The 22,040-nt window shown below is 48.7% G+C and overlaps 1 protein-coding gene across 3 annotated transcripts in view; it reads left to right on the top strand.

Annotated features, from left to right (window-relative positions):
* The first annotated feature begins 16,332 nt into the window (after positions 1-16,332).
* LOC132471731 (AT-rich interactive domain-containing protein 3A-like) overlaps positions 16,333-22,040 on the top strand; it is a 24,029-nt gene continuing 18,321 nt past the window's right edge. For 2 of the 3 annotated variants that reach the window (XM_060070964.1, XM_060070963.1), the window contains exons 1-2: positions 16,335-16,486; positions 17,092-17,164. In XM_060070964.1, the coding sequence (XP_059926947.1) occupies positions 17,152-17,164 (13 nt within the window). In that variant the 5' untranslated portion in view covers positions 16,335-16,486; positions 17,092-17,151. Of the gene's footprint in view, positions 16,487-17,091; positions 17,165-22,040 lie in introns of all 3 variants that reach the window. The other variant, XM_060070965.1, reaches the window with a different exon arrangement.

The raw sequence follows: 22,040 nt of genomic DNA, 5'->3' as shown, positions 1-22,040 counted from the left end.
AATAGGCTGAGAAATAGTGTTGTTTTTATGACCAGGTCAAACAAACGTAAGAAACGTAGAGTAGTGATCTGTGATGTCTATAACCCCTGTCGTCTTTCTGCTGATCGGGTAAATAAACAATCACAGAGCGAATAGAACTATGGACCATGTCATCCACAGTCAATAATTCCAAAAGCCATGTTAGTCAATGATTAAAACGGTGAATGGGAAATAATTCTACCTGCAGGAATTTGGGCGTTTGCCCGCAATAAATGGACATTATTTGCATCAGCTGTGTTTGAGCTGCACGGATTGTCCCCTTCTTCACGGTGATAAGGAACCATTTGAATAGGCCCCTTGGCAGGTGTCACCCATCAGACTCTCTGCACAATAAGCAACGCTGCTGTTTGCATACTGGCAACGGTGCGAGAGATGCTCATATCTCAAATAAGCAGCCGATGTGTTTCAGATTGTGACTCAGAGGACATTTGTGGTTTATTAAGACAGCTATTGGGATTGCAATTATTCATGGCGATTGATAAATTATAGATTAGATTGATGTTCTGTGGCACCTCAAGTTTTTGAAGAACAAGTATAATAAAAGCAATTCCCTGGGTTGTGTTTGTAGTTTGGTTTTTAACTTAAAAATAATGCGTATTCCAAATTATTTCTGTTTTCCCTCTTTTATTATAATGAATTAATTGCAACCTTATACGATTAGCTAATTGCAAATGCCAATATCCGGATCTGGAATAATATGCAATTAATGGTCCAGCCCCAAGGCAGGCAGCAACGGTTCAATAATATTAATTGCAGATTAAGAATGGCTCCCCTCCCCCTTTCTTCCTTGATTAGCTGACCATCTGCTCAAACAGAGACATCTCAAGTTGGCCTGCTCTCAATAAATGTCATCAGAAAACCGCCCGTCGATGGACTGATCTGAATAAGGGTTTGTGTGTGGCTTGAATAGAGATGCATGGATGAGTTGGAGATATAGATCAGTTCCCAAAGACACAACCAGGCTTCAGCTGAAGTGAAGCTCGCTATCGCGTGAATAGATAAGCATTGTTCTGACCGATGCTGGACATCCGGGCTTCTTTGAAACTAAGGCCTTCATTTGAAACGAAAGAAAGAACAATTCATTACTTTGTTTAGTGATGTCCTAAAGTTAAACGCTGACTTAAGTTGGGCAAGTTTTAACACCACTAAATCCAATTGTGGAGTGTGTGTGTGTGTGTGTGTGTGTGTGTGTGTGTGTGTGTGTGTGTGTGTCAGTAAGGAGAGGGTGATGGCTTTACAACAAATGGATAAAGTGCGGAATGTTGAGGTACAGATTTCATTCCACATTAGTGACAAATTAGTTACAGTGTAATATCTCACTGTATCGTACTCTACTATATATAAACTATACAGAATGACTGCTGTGTTCTACTTGTGTTCCTCTTATCCACTTACTTTTTATTATTATTACTATTATTATTATATTTATTTATTTTGATTATTTAAGTCTCAGCATTCCTACTTGTGTTTCTCATATACCTTTACGTTCTCTTATATTGCACTGTTGGAGGAGCCCAAGACTAAAGAATTTCATTGCCAGCGACTGCTCTGTAATTGTTGTGCATGTAACAATAAAACCATCTTGAAATTATTCAAGATTCTTGAATCTTGAATCTTGAAATCTTGAATAATATCCATAAACACACCTAAAGGACTGGTCATGGTGCTTCTCATCTCTTTATTGTAGTGGATAACTGAGTGTGTTATGGGTGGACCTCAGCAAGTCTGGGGTAATGTATTTCAAGAGATATTTGGGGTTTAAGCCTGATAATTTGCCTGATATATATTTTGTATACATATCTTTTGATCTGCGTGATGATCAGGAAGGGTGTGAGTGTTTTTTTGAAATAACAAATCGTCCCCAATAATATATCTGTGTTCCTCTTGTTTTCTCATTTAATTATTTTATAAATGACAAATGAAATGGATCATGTTCTCCCTATGCAGTGTGACCTTTGCACCCCTTCTGTAAAGGTTTCTTTGGAATGTCTCACATTGTATTTAGAGCTCCACTGTTGTTTCAGTGGAGGTCATACATCATTAATGATTTAATCACATAATAGGCTTAAGTCTAAAAGAAGTAAGACTCATTTAGCCTTATTTCTGTTACCATTGCAAATATTGACGCAGGCCAGCTCTGCATCTCCAGCTAATTACAGGAGCAGCAGCTGAACCATGACGTCATCCATGGTAGCGTTGTGACGCTGAGAGCAGAATGCCGTAAACAAACGCTCCCAACACACACTTAAACACAAACACAGAAACACACACACAAACACACACAACCGCCAAACACCAAACACACACACTAACACACAAACACACAAACACATAAACACAAACACAGGTTTATATAAAAACGAGATCTAGCTCATAATAAACTAGATTAATCTCCTCCGTGCCAAGTTGGCTACCGTGGCGATGCTAATAGTTCAGCAGTAGCGGTGAAGGTGGGCGGAGCCCCGTGCCGGCCCCCCTTGGCCCCCTGACTTCTCATCCTAACTTAAGTTGGGGACTCAAAGATAGGAAAAATCCTAATTTCCTATTACAGAAGCAGTCCCTAACCTGTTGGCCATTTCCTATCTTATTTTTGGCCTCCTATCTTATCTTAATTTAGGTAATCCTAACTGTTCTTTCAATCAGATTTTTCGATCGGCAATCGTCAGGTTATGTCAGTTTCTGCACTCAGAGTGTGCGTGAGATTGATAGAATGAGTTACTTTTAACGTTAACAGAGACTGTTGAGGATCTTTGTTAATGACGGCAAGCTAGTAGCACTAGTACTACGTCATGGCGGGTATTGGTACAGAGAACAAGAAGAGGTAGTAATAAAGTAGTAAAGTATTTCTTCCACCAAATTCAAAATGAAATGTCTTCGCACCCGATAAAATGAAATTAAAATACGAATGTAACAAATCATTATGCGGTCTCGGTAGCCTTTTAGCCATCACATTGCTGTTGTGATGTTCCTCGTCTTCATTGTCATACAGATCTAGCAGTGCTGCTACCATTTTCTTCTGTTATTGACAATTATTTTGAATTTAGGACAGGGTGTATGGCCACCTAACTTAGGGATCCTAACTCAAGAAATTCCTAACTGAGGATAGTTCTGTAATGGCTAAATTCCTATCTTAAGATAAGATAGGATTTCTTCCTCAGTTAAGTGAGGAAACCTCCTTCTGTAATATCGAAACCTTGCCTTCCGACGGAGCCACCGCGGAGGGGCACTGTGAGGCCGGAGCCCGACACATGCGCGGGCTCTGTTTGGCCATCCCTGGGGGGCCGGGCCTGTCAGAGGAGGAATGCCCCCCCCCCACGCTTAATGCTGGCTGAGAGGAAGCGGATACCTCAGCCTCGGAGCGCAGGATTGGCCCGTATCGATTAGGCCGGCAGAGAGCTGTGAATTGTGCTTATGGGTCGTACATTTGATACTGCAGATCGGGAGAGATAGTCATAACACTTACTCATTCTATTGAGAGCGGCATGAGAAATAAGGCTCTGATTTATAACCCCCCCCCACCCCCCTCCCTCTCTGTTACCACCGCAGACAAAGAGGGCCTTTTATCATCTGACTGCAGGCGTTGGGACCTCCTTCATTTCATATGTAATTAGAAGTGATGCGACTGGAGGCAGCATGGCTGTTGATGATGTGTGGATGTGTTGGGCGCCCTGTAGGATGGACGGGGGTCTACGAAGGGGTCTCTGGCCTGGGTCTGTGTTTCTGGCTACCTGTAGCCCGAGTGTGAGGTGGCTTTTTGTACTTTGAAAGATATGGAAGGTATTTTTAGCCAGAGCTTTGAACCCAGGTGAAATGGTTATTGGCTCATTTGACCTAAATGGAGCAGTCAGTGTTTCCCTCCGTGCGTCAAGCAGGGGAACAGCTCCGCCGCTGGCCGATCCGCGTCACTGCAGCTAGCCATGCCAAATATATATTTAGTGCTTGGGACGCTCTCAATGCACACACATATCACTACTGAGCACGTGCACCTCAGCACCGTGCACACACACAGTGCACGGCGTGCAGGCACACATCAGCACCGTGCACACCACATCAGCACCGTGCATGTGTACAACAGCACCGTACGCGCAGATCAGCACCGTGCACGTGCACTTTAGCACCGTGCACACACACCATGCACGCATACATCAACACAGAGCACCTTGCATACATCTCAACGCCGCTGCTGGAGGGATGGTAGGGGAAACACTGGGGCTGTCCCGGTCGTCAGAGCAGCCCTGGTCCGAGAGAGAGGAGCGGTTATCAAACTAACTCGTCCTGTTTTCAACAAGCGGAGGCGGTCGGCTCGCTGCTATGCACAACAGAGAAAGAAAATCTGCAAACCGCACCAACCTCTTTTATTGTGCACTCCACAGAGCCACATTTATGGCTTAAAATCTAATTATATGTGAGGGGCCCGCGCAGGCCCTTAGCCTGCGTCAGAATAGGGGCACGTTGTTCCTCTAGGCCTGGTTTCGGCTCAGTGCTGGGGGCCCCTCAGGAAGGGGTTAACCCGGAGAGTACTGTAATGTCGCGGTCCAGATGTGATTCACTCAAATGTTTGCTCTGCCTGTGAAAGGGTCTTTGAACCAGCTAGTGTGAACCTCTGGCCACAGCCAGCCAGTAAACCTTGCAGTTATGTGAGGAAGTGAAAGGGGGGAGCCGGCAGAAGGGGGAGGGGGCTGGCCTGAGGAATGTGGTGTCTTGGTGATAGGCCGTCGCTGAACAAATGCACAGGGTTTATTTGGCAAACCAGACTTGCTGGTCCTCAACAGATCTATTTACCCAGGAGCTAAACAGTCGAATCCAGCAGCTTTCCCTCAGACATGAGTCCTTTGTCTGGGCTTTTGTTGCTCTCCCTCTCCTTCTCCCCCCCTCTCTCGCTTTCTCTCTGTTTCTCTCCCTTTGTAATCGGAGTGATTAATGGAGGGAGGGGCTCTCTGGCCCCGGGGCCCACCTTTTCACAGGAGCCCGGCACTGGGGGACGGGGCAGGTAGGGACTCGTCCGGCCCCGGACCTCCGCCCCGCACCCCGCCACGCAGTCTGCTCCCAGAGAGCACGGCTGGACACTCAGGGGGGGGGGGGGGGGGGGGGGGGTCCGTGTCGTCGTCCCCCTTGCCGCCAGCCGCACGCTCCTCCGGCGGCTGGGACGGCCGTTAGCGCCTAGCTTTGTGGTAGCGCCAGCGGACGGCCCACTCCCCGAGGGATCCCTGACCGCAGTGAGCGGATACTGCTGTGATGTGATCCCTCTCTCTGGCTCTCACTCGCGCTCTCTCTCTCTCTCTCTCTCTCTCTCTCTCTCTCTCTCTCTCTCTCTCTCTCTCTCTCTCTCTCTCTGTCCCGCTCTCTCTCTCTCTCGTTCTGTGTCTCTCTCTCTGTCCCGCTCTCTCTCTCTCTCGCTCTGTGTCTCTCTCTCTCTGTCCCGCTCTCTCTCTCTCCCTCTCCCTCTGTGTCTCCCTCTCCCTCTGTGTCTCCCTCCCTCCCTCCCTCCCTCCCTCCCTCCCTCCCTCCCTCTCCCTCCGTCTTATGTTGCCAGAGACTCTATTAAAGATACCACAAATCCCGCTGGGGGATTAACACCCCAAATATTTGATTGGGATTACAGATCTCAGACCCCCCGCTGAGCCTGTTGCTACAAGCGTGCTGCGAGCCACAGATTCCCTTTCCGCTACAGTGTGTGTATGTGTGGGTGTGTGTGAGTGTGTGTCAGCTGCAGTACTTCGGCTCTAGCCTGGCGTGTGATTTTTGATCAAATTAGTTGTCTTTCTTTTCTTCTCAGTGCGGTCTTGCGGGTCAGTCTTTCTGTCCGTTGTGATTAAAGAGGGTGGGGTGTTATCTTGGTCTGGGGGGGGGGGGGGGGGGGGGGGTGGGCTGGTGGCGTGCGGGTCATGAATGGGTGTAATGGGCCCCCCTTCCAGGGTAACGGTAACAGCAGTAATTAAAGGCAACGCAGTGGCGGTGGCTTACGCCCCGTTTAGCACGTCGCTTGGCTCCGCTCCAGACTCCTGCTCAGACCCCGTTCCTTGATCGTGATTAAATTACCCTCGCCGCGTCTGGGCAAAAGATTTTCCTCCCAACGAGCTGTTTTGACAGCCAGTTAGTCGGCCACAAAGGATTAACCCGGTACCACGTGTTGAGTTTACCTATGGGGGGGGGGCCTGGTGTTACAGTGGGCCGTGTTCCTCTTGTAAACACAGGAATGCCGGCCATTTCACTCCGAACTCTGGTCTCAGATGCCGGGGTCGCCGGTACTGAGTACATTGTTACTACTAACAGCTCTTCATCTTATTGAAGGGTTCTCTTACGATGACAGAAATGTATACCCGGTTCACTTAGTGTCTTTTTTTTTGCAGAAGTAGATCATTAACATTTATAACATATAACTATAATAGTACATTTGTATTCCTGTAGTTAAGCATGAGCATCGTTTTTTTCCGACTTGGTAGCTCAAACGCTCGTAGGTTGGAGATGACCCGTTCCCCGTTCCGACTTTCCATCTCCGACCACAGCATAACACCGCAGTGTTCGGGGCGTAGACTTGTGTACTCACCGATACCCTATCAGAGGAATTTACGATACGGCTTAACAGACTACGTGCTTATCATTGTTTTATTATAATTGCAATCTTAATTGTAAGCTATGGCCTGTAGTTTTACACACTCACTAACTTCATACTATTTATAAATGTATCCATGAGCCTCATCCCTTGACCCTTGGCTACCCGATGGTGTCGTAGAGGATGACATCATCTAGAAGTTCCTACTGCACCTCACATGCCAGTTCAGACCCCATAGTTGCTGCGTTGGAAAGCAAGAGGTCACACGTGTTCAGTTACCGCTAGGGTAGGGTCGGGGTTAGACCCCTAATACTACACACTGCCCCTTCAAGCTTCTACAAGGGTTCTGGCTTTTGATTTTGTTGTTGCTGTTTTGCTTGTTTGTTTTGTCTGGCGAAGGATTCCCTTCGGAAATCTCTCTTTAATGTGTGTCTCTCTGAACAGTAGTTTAATGTCTGTCTCTCTGAACAGTAGTTTAATGCCTGTCTCTCTGAACAGTGGTTTAATGTCTGTCTCTCTGAACAGTGGTTTAATGTCTGTCTCTCTCATCAGTAGTTTAGTGTCAGTCAGTCTGAACAGTAGTTTAATGTCTGGCTCTCTCATCGGTAGTGTAATCTGTGTCTCTCTGTACAGTAGTTTAATTGTGTATCTCTCTGAACAGTATATTATTGTCTGTCTCTCTGAACTGTAGTTTAATGTCTGTCTCTCTGATCAGTGGTTTAAAGTCTGTCTCTCTTCAAACAGTAGATTAATGTGGGTCAGTAGTTTGGAGTCTCCCTCCCTGATCAGTGGTTTAAAGTCGGGGTCTGGTCTGGTAGCCCTGTCTCCAGCCCGGTCTCCTATCCCGGTCTCCTATCCCGGTCTCCTATCCCGGTCTGCCCGCCCGGTCCCAAGGCCGCGGTACTGAGGGTGATGATTATTGACCTGGGCTGTGTTATTACGTCCGGGGGGGGTGGGGGGCTTCCCTGTTTTTGTCCGTCTACGCCACATCGACCCGCCTGCGTTCAGGGGCGGCCCCGGGCCCTGGGGGCTGCGGCTGTTCGAGGGGCCACGCACGCAGACCGCCTGGCATGGGCCCCAGAGAGAGCGGCCCTGGTTCTAGGAGAGCAGAGGTCTGAGGGGCGCGGGTCGCAGCACGCGGCCGCTGGTCGACGCTCCTCCAGCGGTCAGACGTGGCAACACTCGAGCTAGCTGGTTGCTAGCGCTGCCATTCGGGCGGCGTTGTGTGAAAGCTGCTCCTCCACTTCACACTATGGCCACGCAGAGGGTTATCTATAGAACAACACTGACCTACCTGCCTCAAATAGAACGCACCCCACCCACACTGCACGCGTGAGAGGGATTCGGGATGGCCAGTTTTTCTACACTTGTGTAAATTAATGTGAACACCTTCTCCTCTTTGAGTTCATAGTTGTTTTTCAAGTTGAGTTCCCTGTTTGAACGGCAATGAAACGTCAAGCACTCCCAGGGCTGGCGTTAAAAACAGCCCTCTTTATCTAATAACAGTGGCGCTATCATATTGGACAAGTGCTGTCAGCATCCTCTGCAATCAATCCTTTCCATCCACTGACCCCCCTCCCCCCCTTTCTCTAGAGTGGCAGCCATTAACCCTTCTTGTACCAGCTTGCCTGGCTTCACCTAAAATGGAGGCTTTGCGTCAGAAATCTATTTTCTCTCTCTCTCTCTCTCTCTCTCTCTCGCTCTCCTCTTAATGGCTGCAATGAATTGCGTCCCTGAGGTATGCGTCGACTTTTGACTCGACATGTCAAAAGTTGCATGTCAAAATTGACAAATGCAAATAGAAGAGTGTGCAAAACAATGTGGGCCATCTGCTGCTCCGCATGAGAGACGCCGGCGTTTTGTGTTCACCTGCGCATCTTTCTTTCCGATCGTATGTTTTCTTTGCATGTTTGCAGCGTGTTTTGAACCATAATGGTGGAACCCCTTTGCATGTACTTAACAGAAGACGACTCCTTTGGAAGATGAGGATGATGTCTCTGAAAGACCTGCAGGAACCTGTGTGGGAAAAGGCTTTTAGCGGCATTATCACCCAGTCCATGGATTTATCAGTAAGACCTATTCATCTCCTGGACGAGACTACAATGAGGGGCAGCTCAGCACCTCTCATCCATTCTCTCCCTTATTAGGCCCTGAGAGAGAGAGAAGGACGGAGAGAGAGAGATTTGCGTAGAAGTCCCCACAGACACAGGTAGAGACTAGGCGGGTGTGCACCACCATGGGTTGTATTTGGTCATGTTCTCGTCAGACCCTGTAATCCCCCAGAGAGCAAGGGCGAAGGGGAGCGTCAGAATGTGTCTGGTGTTGTCCTTACAAGTCGGGTGCAGCAGGAGAGCTGATGGAGGAGCCTCATCACAAAGCGAGATCCCCACTCTGTCCCGGCGCAGCAGCATAGTTTGAACATTCCTCGGCTGACCAGGCGTTCCCAGTCAAGAGCCAGCACGTCTATTCCCGGATAATGTCTTCCCGGCACTAATGACCACGTCTCCGTAACGCCGCAGCCCTGCCCGTTCCCTTTCAGACCGAATCAGCTCATTTATATTATATGTACATTTAGCAGACGCTTTTATCCGAAGTGACTTATAACGGTTCATACACACATTCACACACCGACGGCTGAGTCCACCATGCAGGACGACAGGAGCAGTCAGGGTGAGGTGTCTTGCTCAGGGACACCTCAACAATCAGCTAGGAGGAGGGGGGATCCAACTAGCAACCTTATGGTTACAAGTCAACCAATCTACCTCCTCAGCCGACCCTCGACCCCACAATTGCTCATGTGTACTTTTCTACTTCTACTACTAATGCTTTCAACGCACTCTGCTTAATGCAGCGACAGGATGCGTCTGTCTGTCTGTCTGTCTGTCTGTCTGGACCACCGGTTTAGTGGTCAGCCAATAAAGAGCAACCTGATCTATATATTTGTTTATCATCCCTTGTAAAAGCAGCTTTTGAATTCTGACGGCGCAGCAGAGATGCAGTGTTTGTTTGTAGCGGGGTAACGTTGTGGGGAACCGTCCGCAGAACGCAGCAGAGCAGTTAAAGTCGGCCGTTAAAGGTCCTCTGCTGTGTCAGGAACTACATGGCCTTCTGATCTATAGGGCACGCGGACACGCACTCACACACACACACACACACATGCATATACACTCACACACTCATACAAGCATGCATACACGGATAAAAGCATTCACACACATACACGCATGCATACACACACATGCACAGACACAGTCACAGACACAGACACACACACACACACACACACACACACACACACACACACACACACACACACACACACACACACACACACACACACACACACACACACACACACACACACACACACACGCACCCACACAAACACACACACACTCATACATTTAGAACCTTTTTCCATAAGTGTGTTTTATAGCACACAAATGAACATATACATAAACATATACACAAAAATATACATATGAACATACATATACACACACACATACACACAGTCACACACATACTTACACACATGCACGCACACTCACACACAAACAATTGACAGTGGACTTAAATGATTATACGTATTCTATAATCTATTTCCAGTCACTACAATTTGTATTTGATTGATGAAGAAACTAAGCAAAAGGTGCCGAATACAACTACATTTTATGCAGGAGTTAGCATTTGTGTTTTTACATTTAACATGGGTTAGAACTGTTTATAAGGGGTAAAGGTTAACATGAAGACACCAGACTGGACAAAGGTCAATATAGCATCCAAATGTTGCATACAATTACCTAGCTACGATGATCCATTGTAATCTTTATTCCAGAGATAAAGTGCGGTAGATACACTCCATAGAGTGGGGGAGGTTTTGAAGTATACTATGATCTATAGAAGTGCTTCAACACTGTTTTATGTCAGCAGTTCTACCCTCATCAAGCTATCTATATGATGTTTGCTCCTGTGCTTGCAACGTGTAATAAATGGAACCGTATTCATTCATTCATTCATTCTATCCCATTTCTGAATCCATGGTGTGAGTGTTTAATGTTTCCTGGCCGCTGAAACCTTTACTTTGACCCCTGCTTCACAAACGACGGCTTGTATAACAATACTGTTTGCTAGCATAGATATCCTGGTCATATATTAACATCGCTCATGTCTAGAGTATTTTAAACGCATATCAATATACCATAACAATATATTGAATCATATTGTTGGCTGCGGTTACTCACTTTATGGTGTTAGATATACTTTATGGTGTATGATGTTACTAGATCTTACTCATCACAACAGCAGCCCAGATGTGAGGTTTGGAGGATGAACTTGAGCTGTTTCCTCAGGGAGGAGCGCTCTGATTACAGGAGTTAGCCGCTCCCGTCTGAGGGGTATTTGTTGAGCATCAATGTTGACAACTGGTACAAGCGCCGAGCAAGAGGGTGAAATCCAGGGGCCAGGACAGGGCTCTCAGGGGCCTCCGCGACCTTTGGCCTCCTGGCTCTCGTTTCATGCCCCCACCCCTCCTGGTCTCCGCTGACCAATCAGGTCGCGGCTGAAACCAGACCCCGCCACGCACCTATTAACGCTCCCTTTGAGCAGATCTTGTTTTGATTCCCCATGCTTTTATAGGTTTGTCTTTAAGAGACATTCCTGCTCTGCACATACCGCGCTCCCCTCGCGCCCCCATCCCGCTTCCTTCCCGTCTTGTGGGGCCATTAACTACCCCCCAACCCCCCACCCCATCCTGCTCGACTTAACACACACACACGCAGCAAACACAAACACACACACACACAGTGACACAACACACGTACACACACACACACACACACATACACACGCACACACTCAACACACACACACATGCACACACACACATGCACACATGCACACACGCAAACGGGCACGCACGCAACACACAAACACACACACACCGCACACACGCACCGCACACACACACACGCACCACACAGTACACAGAAAAGCAGAGATGCACAGTTCCTAAGACAGCTCTATAGAGGCCCTGAGACCGCTCTACACCCTGAGACAGCTCTACACCCTGAGACAGCTCTATAGAGGCCCTGAGACAGCTCTACACCCTGAGACAGCTCTACACCCTGAGACAGCTCTATAGAGGCCCTGAGACAGCTCTACACCCTGAGACTGCTCTATAGAGGCCCTGAGACCACTCTACACCCTGAGACAGCTCTATAGAGGCCCTGAGACCGCTCTACACCCTGAGACAGCTCTATAGACAACTCTACACCCTGAGACAGCTCTATAGACAGCTCTACACCCTGAGACAGCTCTATAGAGGCACTGAGACAGCTCTAGTCCCTGAGACAGCTCTATAGAGGCCCTGAGACAGCTCTACACCCTGAGACAGCTCTATAGAGGCCCTGAGACCGCTCTACACCCTGAGACAGCTCTATAGAGGCCCTGAGACAGCTCTACACCCTGAGACAGCTCTACACCCTGAGACAGCTCTATAGACAGCTCTACACCCTGAGACAGTTCTACACCCTGAGACAGTTCTACACCCTGAGACAGCTCTATAGACAGCTCTACACCATGAGATGGCTCTACTCCCTGAGACAGCTCTACACCCTGAGACAGCTCTATAGACAGCTCTACACCCTGAGACAGCTCTATAGAGGCCCTGAGACCGCTCTACACCCTGAGACAGCTCTATAGAGGCCCTGAGACAGCTCTACACCCTGAGACAGCTCTACACCCTGAGACAGTTCTACACCCTGAGACAGCTCTACACCCTGAGACAGCTCTACACCCTGAGACAGTTCTACACCCTGAGACAGTTCTACACCCTGAGACAGCTCTATAGACAGCTCTACACCCTGAGACAGCTCTACACCCTGAGACAGCTCTATAGACAGTTCTACACCCTGAGACAGCTCTATAGACAGCTCTACGCCCTGAGACAGCTCTACACCCTGAGACAGCTCTACACCCTGAGACAGCTCTATAGACAGTTCTACACCCTGAGACAGTTCTACACCCTGAGACAGCTCTATAGACAGCTCTACACCGTGAGATGGCTCTATATACAGCTCTACACCCTGAGACAGCTCTATAGAGAGCTCTACAACCTGAGACAGCTCTATAGACAGCTCTACACCCTGAGACACACACACACACACACACACACACACACACACACACACACACACACACACACACACACACACACACACATACACCCTGAGACAGCTCTATAGACAGCTCTACACCCTGAGACAGCTCTACTCCCTGAGACAGCTCTATAGACAGCTCTACACCCTGAGACAGCTCTATAGAGGCCCTGAGACCGCTCTACACTAGGGATGGGCAAAATGATTCTTTTCCGGGAACTAGTTCTTTCAGTTCAGTTCACTATAACGATTCGTTTATTTGATTCGTTCGTTACGTCAGATTACATCTTAAAGAAAATAAAAAATAAAAAAACTTTTTTATATATATATATTTTTTTTTTATTGGTCATGGGTCCGGATAGGACCGTCAAGACCGCAGTCCGCCATTTGGAGATGCCTGCTATTAAGTATGTTGAACGTCCCACCAATATTTATACCACTTGCTTACTCTCTATATTTCATTCATGGTTTTACATTTATAATTTTATTTTACTTTACATTTAATTCTTCATTGTTCAGGCATTACAGAACTTGCATGGTCATAAATAAAAAATACGAACTGCAGTTTAATTTCTTTGTTTGTTCTTAAATTGACGTAGAATGGAGCAAAGACTCCTGGGATTGGGAAATGCGTTTATCCAATAAACAGATGGAGGTCAAGTCTATTTTCGAAAAAATGTAGGGGGATATATGAGTCGAATGGTATGACCCAAGATACGTCAGACAGAGAAAGCGCGCATATTTGACGGTACCGCCTTGTCATTGGTTTACCCAGGTGCAATTCCAACACCATTGCTACCTCTCATTGGTGAATCTTTGAGAAAGTTGTAGACTCAATCAATGGAAGTCGCGGGGAGACGGAGCTCTGTTCGTTTGTATATTTTATTTACGTGACCATATGTTTGGTTTATGTTAAAAAAAAAGAATCAAAGAACCAGTTCTTCTTGTTTTGGGGAACCAGTTCTTGTCGTTCACGTTCGGGATTCAGTCGCGACCGACACATCCCTACTCTACACCCTGAGACAGCTCTACACCCTGAGACAGCTCTACACCCTGAGACAGCTCTATAGACAGCTCTACGCCCTGAGACAGCCCTATAGACAGCTCTACACCCTGAGACAGCTCTATAGAGGCCCTGAGACCGCTCTACACCCTGAGACAGCTCTACACCCTGAGACAGCTCTATAGACAGCTCTACACCCTGAGACAGCTCTATAGACAGCTCTACGCCCTGAGACAGCTCTATAGACAGCTCTACACCCTGAGACAGCTCTATAGACAGCTCTACACCCTGAGACAGCTCTACACCCTGAGACAGCTCTATAGACAGCTCTACATCCTGAGACAGCTCTACACATGGCCTTCAATGGCTCTACAGAGCTGGTTGTGTGCCTGTCGCTTCATGTGTGTTTGTGAGTGTCTTTAGCAGTTATCTGTATATATGTCTAGTGTTTTTTTTGTGTGTGTGTGTGTGTGTGTGTGTGTGTGTGTGTGTGTGTGTGTGTGTGTGTGTGTGTGTGTGTGTGTGTGTGTGTGTGTGTTTGTAGTGCGGGGGTGTTTGTGGGTTTTGGAGGGGCTCCTACTCCAGCCCTGGCCTGCTGACGGCTCCTCGGCTGAACTTGGCTGGCGGGGGCAGCTGCTCCGGTGAGGGATGGGGGGGGCCCTTGTATCCAGCTGGGTCGGAAGGGGGGGGGGGGGGGTCTCTGATGCAGATGGTTGACGCCAAATGGAGGATTGGGTGGGGGAGGGGTGGAACCCCTGGAGCTCAGAGGTTTCTCCTGAGCGTCTGGAGGAAGACCTTCCCCCAGGCGTTGTGTGTCCCTGTGCGTTGCGGTGTTCATATTTCGTCTTATTTGTATGCAAGCATTTACTTTGTGTTGTTGTACGGGCGGAATGTGGATCAGGGGGTCGAACGGGTTGGCTGGTAACCGGAAGGTCGCTAGTTCGATCCCCAGCTCCTCCTAGCTGAGGGTCGAGGTGTCCCCGAGCGAGACACCTCACCCTGACTGCTCTTGACGAGCTGACTGTCACCTTGCATGGCTGACTCCGCCGTCGGTGTGTGAATGTGGGTATGAATGACTGGTTAGAGAAGCCCAGTAAAAACACACTCATTTACCATTTGTTGAACGGCTGTAATGAACACCGGGACGCAGCGACACGGACCTCGACTTCAGGGCAACAGCTGTCGGGAGAGGTGTTACTAATTCACACACATCTCATTTATCAAAGAGCTCCACTCTGGGAGGGGCGGTGTGCGCCTCGGAAAAATGCCTCCCCTCCTCCTTTGATTAGAAAAACAAGAGGCCCACATCCGGCCCCCGAGTTCACACCTTCAGGACTCAGACCTCTGGAGTGCCTCAGATCTATGGTGGGTCAGTCCTCTGGTGGGTCAGTCCTCTGGTGGGTCAGACCTCTGGTGGGTCAGACCTCTGGTGGGTCCGACCTCTGGTGGGTCTGAACTCTGGTGGGTCTGACCTCTGGTGGGTCTGACCTCTGGTGGGTCAGTCCTCTGGTGGGTCAGATCTCTGGTGGGTCAGACCTCTGGTGGGTCTGACCTCTGGTGGGTCAGACCTCTGGTGGGTCAGTCCTCTGGTGGGTCTGACCTCTGGTGGGTCTGACCTCTGGTGGGTCAGCCCTCTGGTGGGTCAGACCTCTGGTGGGTCAGACCTCCTCTCTTAATGTTCGCTCGATTGATTGCGTTGCTCCGCTCAGCATGCGGGTGTGAAGCCGTCCCAGATGTTACTGAAGCGGCGGCATGTGGCTCAGGAGGTAGAGCGGGTTGGCTGGTAACCAGTAGGTTGCTAGTTCGATCCCCGGCTCCTTCTAACCGAGTTTGGAGGTGTCCCTGAGCGAGACGCCTCACCCTGACTGCTCCTGACGAGCTGGCTGTCGCCTTGCATTGGCTGACGCTGGCGTTGGTGTGCGTATGTGTGCATAATTGGGTGAATGTGAGGCAGCGCTTTGAGTGGCCACTGGGTAGAAAAGCGCTGTATAAATGCAGTCCATTGACTACAGTTTGAGATGTGAGAAATGTTTTAACGTGCATTTGCCATGTTTTATCAAATCCATGAGGCTACAACTCAAACTCTGCTGAAAACCTCATAAATGGACATCCATGTTTTATAGCGTGTAAACGTCTCCTGTAGTAGCTCGCATTTGCTCGTCTGCCTTTATTTGTTTCAAATGACTCAATATATGTAAAACAACTTCTTCTCCCATTTGTCAAGAAAAATCCACATTAGCCTGGGACTGAATCCCTCTCCAGTGATCTCCATATCCAGATGGCCGCGTAAGCCCAACTAGACACAGTCTTGTCCAGATTTGAATCACAGCCTACGCAGTGTTAGTGATTGTTTGCATATTAAGTAGGAAACTAAACCCATCACACGACGCAGGAAGGGGAGACTCATGTCGTCTGCGTCCTCTCCCCTGCTGGGACCTCTCTCTGTCATGTATCTGGATAAAAGGACGTCGGTCCGGACTCCGGAAGGTCTCAGACCGACCGTCTCCGAGCGTCCGAGTGTTTTGAACCCGCGCTGCGTCGCTCCTCAGCCCCGCGGCGGAGGGGCGGGGGGCGGCGTGCCGGCGCTTTGCATGATGACATGTCTGCCTGTGTGTGATTTGAATCGATTTAAATGTCTCCTCTGTCTCTGTGTCCCAGAACGGCAGCGCGGGCTGGGCGGACGAGGCGGACAGCAGCCGGGGCCGGGGAGAGGCCTCCAGGGACTTCGCCAAGGTGAGGGTCTGGTCTGGGGGGGTCGGGGCCCAGCAGGCCATCAGGGGGATCTGAGGGGGGAACCGGCGCAATCAGAACCTCTTTAACGGCCCCGCTCAGGAATTCCCCTTCATCACATGAGTGGCGTTAACAGCTTCCCCAACCCCTGTTACCGGGAACTGATAATAACTTAGTGGGGATGTGTTGGTTGCAGACTTTCAAATATTTGGCAAGGTCTTCTTTGTGCCCGTTTCCCTAGTAAAATAAGGCTAAAACTCCCTTCTAGAGGTCGTTGTAAGGCCCAATATATCATTGCTTCATAGATTAGGTGATGTTAGTTAAGTGATCCGTTTTTGGGGGTTCCCATAGTTTGAGTTTGTGTTTCTGCAATATGCATAACCATCATTCTATCTTCATTCTGTTCTACTCTACGTCTTTACTCTATTGTTGATGTTCTACTCTAGAGCTTTACTCTATTGTTGATGTTCTACTCTAGAGCTTTACTCTATTGTTGATGTTCTACTCTAGAGCTTTACTCTATTGTTGATGTTCTACTCTAGAGCTTTACTCTATTGTTGATGTTCTACTCTAGAGCTTTACTCTATTGTTGATTTTCTACTCTATAGCTTTACGAGCTGGACAGCGACCCCAACAGGAAGGACTTCCTGGATGACCTTTTCACGTTCATGCAGAAACGAGGTGAGCTCTCTCTCCATAAATATCCCCTGATCGAGCCGCTGCTGCTCGATGTATTGAGTATCTGCTGGGATCAACGACCCTGCAACCTTTAGGATCAGGTTTTGACCGCCTGCCCGTTCATCAGTGAGTGTCATTTTGAGAGCTAATGAAATTTCCCATGATGCCATTGGGGCCGATCAGGAAGTGGACTTATGAAATCATTTCTGCTTTTTAACATACACCATGAAGGGTTTCATACACTCCAGTAACAGGGCCCTCGCTGGGTTTGCGATTCAGAACCAACAGCTTCTAATGCTGCTTAAAATGAACAACAAACTACCCTAATTAAACAGCATTAAACAGCACTAAAAAACGGTTAAGCCAACTCAACATTCATACAAAAAATTAAAATAAATGTGTCGTTTTACGGGGTATTTCCTAGAATAAGACAGATTTCCATTTCATGATTTTTTTATTTAAATTTTTCTTTTTTTAATCAACCAGAAAACAAGCTGCGTTTGTTTTCTGCACGTACAACACGTCCGTCTCATCCCAGCGACCCACACCACATTAACCTGAATCCCTCTTAAGCGCTCAGCGTAATTCTGTGATAGGGTGGAGGTCAGAGGTCACCAGGTGAGGTCTGCCCTGTGATCCGATGAGCTCTTACCAACACTCTAAGGACCATCACCGGGGGTCTACTGGGACCACCACCCCCACTAACACCTCCACTAACACCGCCACTAACACCACGACACCATCACCTGCTGACCGTCAGCGAGCTAATGGGCTCAGGTATACGACCTGAGCCCTGGGACACAGGTGGAGGGAAAACCGTCTGCTGCGGAGGTGTGCGCTGGTGTCATCGTGACGTTGCCTCACCTGTGGCTCTGTTCGACCGCGCCCTGACGGCGTGTCGGGCCGCAGGTGTGCACTATATGCTGCTAGTTCATCGCTGTCACCGAGTGAATACTGATGCGGGGTGTGTCTGTGTGTGTGTGTGTACGTGTGTGTGTGTGTGTGTGTGTGTGTGTGTGTGTGTGTGTGTGGGAGCAGGTGCATGCTCGTGCGTGGTTGTGGGAGTGGATGTTCGTGTGGCTGCGGGGAACCCGTGTGTGGGGGTGTGTGTGTGTGGGTGGGTGTGTGTTTGTGGGTGGGTGTGTGTGTGTGTGTAGGAGTGTGTGGTTGGTCTGGCTGCGGGTACACGTGTGTGTAGGGGTGCGTGTGTGTGGGGGAGGGTTTGTTTGTGTTTGGATGCTGGATAGATCTGCTGGTCCCCCCCCCCCCCCCCCCCGGACCAGGAGCCGCTGTAGGTGGTCCGGTCGAGGGTCTTGTTTAGCGGTGATGAATGCAGGAGTGTGGGGGGGGACAGGGCATCTCTCAGGGTCCTGTTAGCATCCACCGGGGCCCGACCGGGGTGGACCGGGGCGGGGCCCCCCGACCCGGGGGGTCAGGGGGAGATCTGTCAGACGGACAGACAGACGGCAGACAGACGGCAGACAGACGGCAGACAGACGGCAGACAGACGGCAGGCTGTCGGGCTGATGATCACTGAGGGAGGACTCAATACTATCACACTCATAGTTACTTTTATTTCAGCTTTGTTGTAAAATGTGGCCTTAATTATAAATACATATTAATATATATTTATAGGCTATATAAATATATATTTATATATATAAAAAAGCATTCTGTATTTAAAAGAACATTATTTTTCATTACAATAAATATGTATACATTTTGAAAGTATATATTACAATTGGAGAGTTAATAGATTAAATAATCCAGTTTGTTGCAGATGAATAAAATATTCAAACCACTACAGAATAATGTCATAATACCTGTTCCATACTGGAAATACTAGATACAAACTCAAAGCCAACAGAAGTGCACAAGGAGTTCAGTGAGTTTTGAAATGAATCCCAAATGATGATGGACATTCGGACGTGCATCACTTCTAAGCATCTAGTCTCAAGTTACTGTTTTTACAACAAGACCATTGGTTCAGAAAATGTGATTCTGGCTCCAAGATTGCGGAAATTAACTGACAGAACGTTGCTCTGCGTTGTTGCGGCGATGCTGGCCCAACGGCAGCCTGATAAAGACCCCCGTTCTGAGGTCACTGCTCTCCGCAGGGGGGGGGGGGGAGATGGAGTGCAGAATAATCACACTAGAGGAAGGAGGGGGGGGGGCGGTAACAATTGAAGCTACTTGAAGCTGTTTCCCCCTCACACACGCAGAGCCGTTTAGCTGACCTCTGTGAGTCCGTGTCGCTCTCTCCATCACGCGGGGGTCTCCTGCCCCCCCCACCCCCCCAGTGCTGTCACGGGCCACTTTCCCTGCCACGGTACACAATAAGACGAAGCATCGGATGGTATATATATATATATATATATATATATATATATAAATTCAAACATCGCATCGACCGGCATATCAACACAGAAGTCACGTGATTCTTAAAGAGATATTATTATTTAATAAAAATATTAAAACGTTGCCACTGCTTTTAAGAGTCATTTGTGGTGAACGAATGTTATACGGTGTAAAATTATAGGCAAAATGTTATTATATTATGCGCTCAGAAATTTGTTTCATTATCGTCTGTGGTTTCCATATTATCGCTATGGGTTTAATTACAACTAGAGTGCGCGCGAAAACTCTAGTATATATATGTATATTTTGAATTGTAGATGTGTTTAAAGTGGTTACTTTGAATTGAATCAGTGTTTAAATCGATTAAATCAATATTTAAATATGTTTGTAAAATTAATTAAATGTTAAATGCTTTTAAATTGTCTTATATTTAATAGATGTTTGGATCAACCTGTAAGGCTATTTTACTACACATTTGACAATTCAAATCGACGATCGTCAATATGTAAACGAGATCTGCCAATCAGCGTCAGACTTAGACCAGAGCTTTGGATCAGTGAGAGACAGCTAGAGCCCCCCCACCCCCCTTGTGTTCTGGCCGCTAAATGTTGTAGTGTTCACTGCAAAGCTCTCAGAGTCCAAATGGGGCGAGAGAGAGTGTGTTTGAAGACAGAGAGAGAGAGAGCGTGTTGGAAGAGAGAGAGAAAGGGAGAGAGAGAGTGTGTTAGAAGAGAGGGAGTGTGTGTGTTTGAAGAGAGAGAGAGAGAGTATATGATGGAAGAGAGAGTGTTGGAAGAGAGAGAGAGTTTATGTTGGAAGAGAGAGATAGAGAGAGTGTTGGAAGAGAGAGAGAGTTTATGTTGGAAGAGAGAAAGAGAGTGTGTTGGAAGAGAGAGACTGTATTGGAAGAGAGAGAGAGAGAGAGAGACAAATGGTGGAACCATTTATTTCCCAGCCCATGGAGCCAGGGGCCTCCTGGCCTTGAGCAGCGGAAGGAAAACTTACAAGGGATCCCCATTTCCTGCCTCTGTGCTTCAAAACAGGCAGACACACACTGGATGTTGTGTGTGCGTGTGTGTGTGTGTGTGTGTGTGTGTGTGTGTGTGTGTGTGTGTGTGTGTGTGTGTGTGTGTGTGTGTGTGTGTGTGTGTGTGTGTGTGTGTGTGTTAATCGGTTAGGAATTTGGGCAGCTGTGCTAAATAGCGTGTGTGTGAGGGGCCCACTGTAACACAGGGGGGGCAGACGGTTAAGAATAATACAGCCCTCCCCCCCTCGCTGGTTCTCACGCGGCCCACGTAGCTTTGTGACTCTGGTCTGTCGTCCTCTGGTGAAGACGCTCCTCTCACTGCTACCGTAACTACATGGAGCAGAGGCGCAGCCAAAATATGAACTGCATGCAAGTAGCCTAATGCCCAATTGTAGATGTTCAGCAGAGCCTTACACTTCAGGAGTAGTTTAAGTGGAAGGGGTATTATGGTGCTGAGAGAGAGAGATAGAGAGAGAGAGAGAGAGAGATGGGGGAGAGACAGAGAGAGAGAGAGAGAGAGAGAGAGAGAGAGAGAGAGAGAGAGAGAGAGAGAGAGAGAGATGGGGGAGAGACAGAGAGAGAGAGAGACAGAGAGCGTATTTAAAGAGAGAGAGTATTTACCGCCTCACAGAGTTCTATGGAGCAGATGTTGATGTTGGTTTGACACCCCTGTCTCGCTGGCTCTGGCAGCGATGGGGGATGGGAGAGTGAGAGGAGAAGTAAGGGTGTGTGTGGGAGGGCCCCTTGGGGGGAGGGGGGGCTGTAATTGAGACAGCTACGGGTGCCTTTGTGGGACAAAAACAAAAGCAGAAGAAGGGGCAGCGATCATCTGTCAGCGTGGCGTGTTCGCCGTGATTAATGAGCGGGCGATGTGACGGACGCAGGCTGGGACACGCCGGGGAACGGGGGCGCGTGTGTGCGCGCGCATGCGCGCGCGCGTGTGTGTGTGTGTATAAAAGGCCGTGGCTGTGTGATCCGGCCGGTGTGACACCCTGTGGGTGAGGTCCAGTCCGGGCCCCGTGGGTTGGGGCCCCCTCGTGTCAGGTGGACCCCCTGGGGGTCTGGGGGGGGTCGTCTCTCAGATGGGAGGCTTGATGCTGCGGGGGGGAGGGGGGGGGGGGGGGCAGGGGAGGAGTCAGAGGGGAGGGGCTCTTTGATGAAGTCGCCACACTTATCTGCTCTGTTGGGCTCGTGTCCCTCTGAGCCTCTGTCTCCTCTTGGGGGGGGGGGGGGGGAGGGGGAGGGGGAGGCTAGAAGGATCTCCTCCAGGACGGTGGTGGTGTTCAACGGGTTTTCACCAATTCAGTTTGGGATTTTCATCGGTCCTGACCGACTGCTCACTGACTGGTTTTCTGCTTTCTCTGACTGACCAGTGCTCTGACTGAACAGTGATCAGACTAACCTGTGCTCTGTGGTGAGTCTGACCAGTGCTCTGACTGACCAGTAGTCTGACTGACTGCTGGTCTGACTGACCAGTGCTCTGACGACCAGTTC

The sequence above is a fragment of the Gadus macrocephalus genome, chromosome 14 (genome assembly GCF_031168955.1).
Source record: "Gadus macrocephalus chromosome 14, ASM3116895v1".
Lineage (NCBI taxonomy): Eukaryota > Metazoa > Chordata > Actinopteri > Gadiformes > Gadidae > Gadus > Gadus macrocephalus.
This window is presented reverse-complemented; position numbering and strand designations above follow the sequence as displayed.